This window comes from Fonticula alba, assembly GCF_000388065.1.
Source record: "Fonticula alba strain ATCC 38817 unplaced genomic scaffold supercont2.1, whole genome shotgun sequence".
NCBI classification, from domain to species: domain Eukaryota; order Rotosphaerida; family Fonticulaceae; genus Fonticula; species Fonticula alba.
Window position 1 is genome coordinate 3,480,376 of NW_009242971.1, and position 2,020 is coordinate 3,482,395.

The window sequence follows — 2,020 nt, forward strand, 5'->3', positions numbered from 1 at the left end:
CCCCCCCCCCCCATCCATCGGTCCGCGCTCCCGCACTCCGACATCCCTCCTCGGCTCGCGCCTTTCCCTGCCGCGCGCCTCCCGTGTGGCCTCACCTGAGAAGAGACAGCCCCTAGCCGCGTGTAATTGTCGCGCACTGGGATGCACCGAGGCCCCTTCCCTTGGATCAAGACCACCAGCCGCCTCTGCCATTGTTGAGACAAGAAGACCTCCTCCTCGCAAGGGTATCCCCGCAAGTAGCAGTGTCACCCGAGCGTACGCTGTGCCCTGCCGAAGCTGAAGCCCGACAAGAGTGCTGCCACCCTCCTCCGCCCCCCTCCCTCACACCCAACTACCCACTCACTCACACACACACACACACACACACACACACACACACACACACACACACACACACACACACACATTACATCCACGCCCCCGCACACGCACGCATCCATAAACACCTGCTCGTCATCCCTCCTCCTTCGGCATGTAAACGCACGCACGCACGCACGCGGGCAGATAAACAAACACGCGCGCGCCCAATGCCACACGAAGACGACTTCGACACGAGGTCGCCACTGCTCGAGAGCAGTGCCGGCCGCGGAACCGCCCCCGGTGGGCTGACTGGCACAGTGGCTGCGGCCTTCAACTCGGCCCAGGTCGCGGTGTCGCAAGTGGTGTCCTCGGTGGCCAACTCCCCGGCCCTGCTCGGCACCGGGTACCAACCGGTTCCGGGCGGCAGTGCCGGCGAGGCCGCGCCCATGGACGGCGCCATGCGCTTTGCTCGCCCGCAGCAGCAGCAGCAGCAGCAGCAGCAGCACCAGCACCAGCACCAGCAGCCGGCCACCGGTGTCACCTCTCCGCGCATCCTCAGCCACTTGATGCCCTCGCCGCACATGCTGGCACTTCAGCACCAGCAGCACCATGCGGTCGTCGACCCGAACGACCCGCACGACCCGTCCACGGTGCTGGTCCATGCCCTTTCGCCGCAGGTGGTCCCCCTGGGGGGGGCCGGCATGCTGTCCCCCAGCCTGACGGCCGTATCTAGCATTCCGGTGGGTGCCGGGGCCCCGAGCCAGTCGGCCCGGCCGGCCGGGGTCATCCCCTACAATCCATCGCACATGCACTCGCACTTCCACTCGGAGGTCGAGTCCTATGCTACCGGCCCGGTGGGGCTGCACAGCAGCTTCGGCACCACGGCCTCCCCGGCCATGACCAGCGGCCCCCGGTCGACCTTCCTCTCGGCCCAGGCATCCCCCATGCTGGCGGCCCCCTCGCCGCGGGTGTCCACCCTGAAGGAGCTGAAGCCGCAAATGCAAAGCTCCGCCAGCTTGGCCGCACAGGCGGACGCCGCTTTCAAGAATGGCGGCCTGAGCCTGGGTTTCGATTCCATTTCCTTCCGCGTCCGCGAGCCAAGCGGCAAGAAGAAGGCCATCCTGACCAATGTCAGTGGCTTCATCGATTCGGGCCGCACGTGCGCCATCATGGGAGGATCTGGTGCGTGCGGTCCCTTGGGATTCCCCTCTCGCTGCCCTCCTTCTCCTCCCAAGGCGCGGCGGGGACATTTCATGTTCGGGGCCCGGGCGGGCGGGCGGGGGGGGGGACGTCCAATCCGGAGAGCGGGGACAAACAGAGCGAGCGAAGGAGGCAGGGCGCTTTCACCCGCATCCCATGTGAAGTGGCCCCTCATGCTCCCATTCTCCCTCTCACACATACACACGCATGATGACAACTCCCCTCACCGGCACAGGCTGCGGGAAGACCTCCCTGCTGAGTGTGCTGTCCGGCATGAACACCTCGCGCCACATCCAGGGTCAGCTGTACCTGGACGGGCAGCCGGTCAGTGCGAAGACCGTGCGCATGGTTTCGGCGTATGTCCTGCAGGATGATCGTCTTTTGCCGCGGCTGACCGTGCAGGAGACCATCCTCTTCGCGGCCAAGCTCCGTTTGCCCTTCGGCATGAGCGAGAAGGAGAAAAAGAGTCGAGTGCGTGTTTGATGGGGGTCCATGCCTTGGGGACGGGGAAGGGGGCGGG

General features: G+C 66.0%; 1 protein-coding gene across 1 annotated transcript; it reads left to right on the top strand.

The window, feature by feature from the left end:
* Positions 1 to 177: 177 nt before the first annotated feature.
* On the top strand, positions 178 to 1,983 carry H696_00747 (hypothetical protein; the record flags this gene model as incomplete). The annotated part of the gene is made up of 3 exons (XM_009494630.1): positions 178 to 255; positions 505 to 1,482; positions 1,736 to 1,983. The coding sequence occupies exons 2-3, from the start codon at positions 528 to 530 to the stop codon at positions 1,981 to 1,983; spliced, it is 1,203 nt and encodes a 400-aa protein (XP_009492905.1). The 5' UTR covers positions 178 to 255; positions 505 to 527.
* Between the last annotated feature and the right edge of the window lie 37 nt (positions 1,984 to 2,020).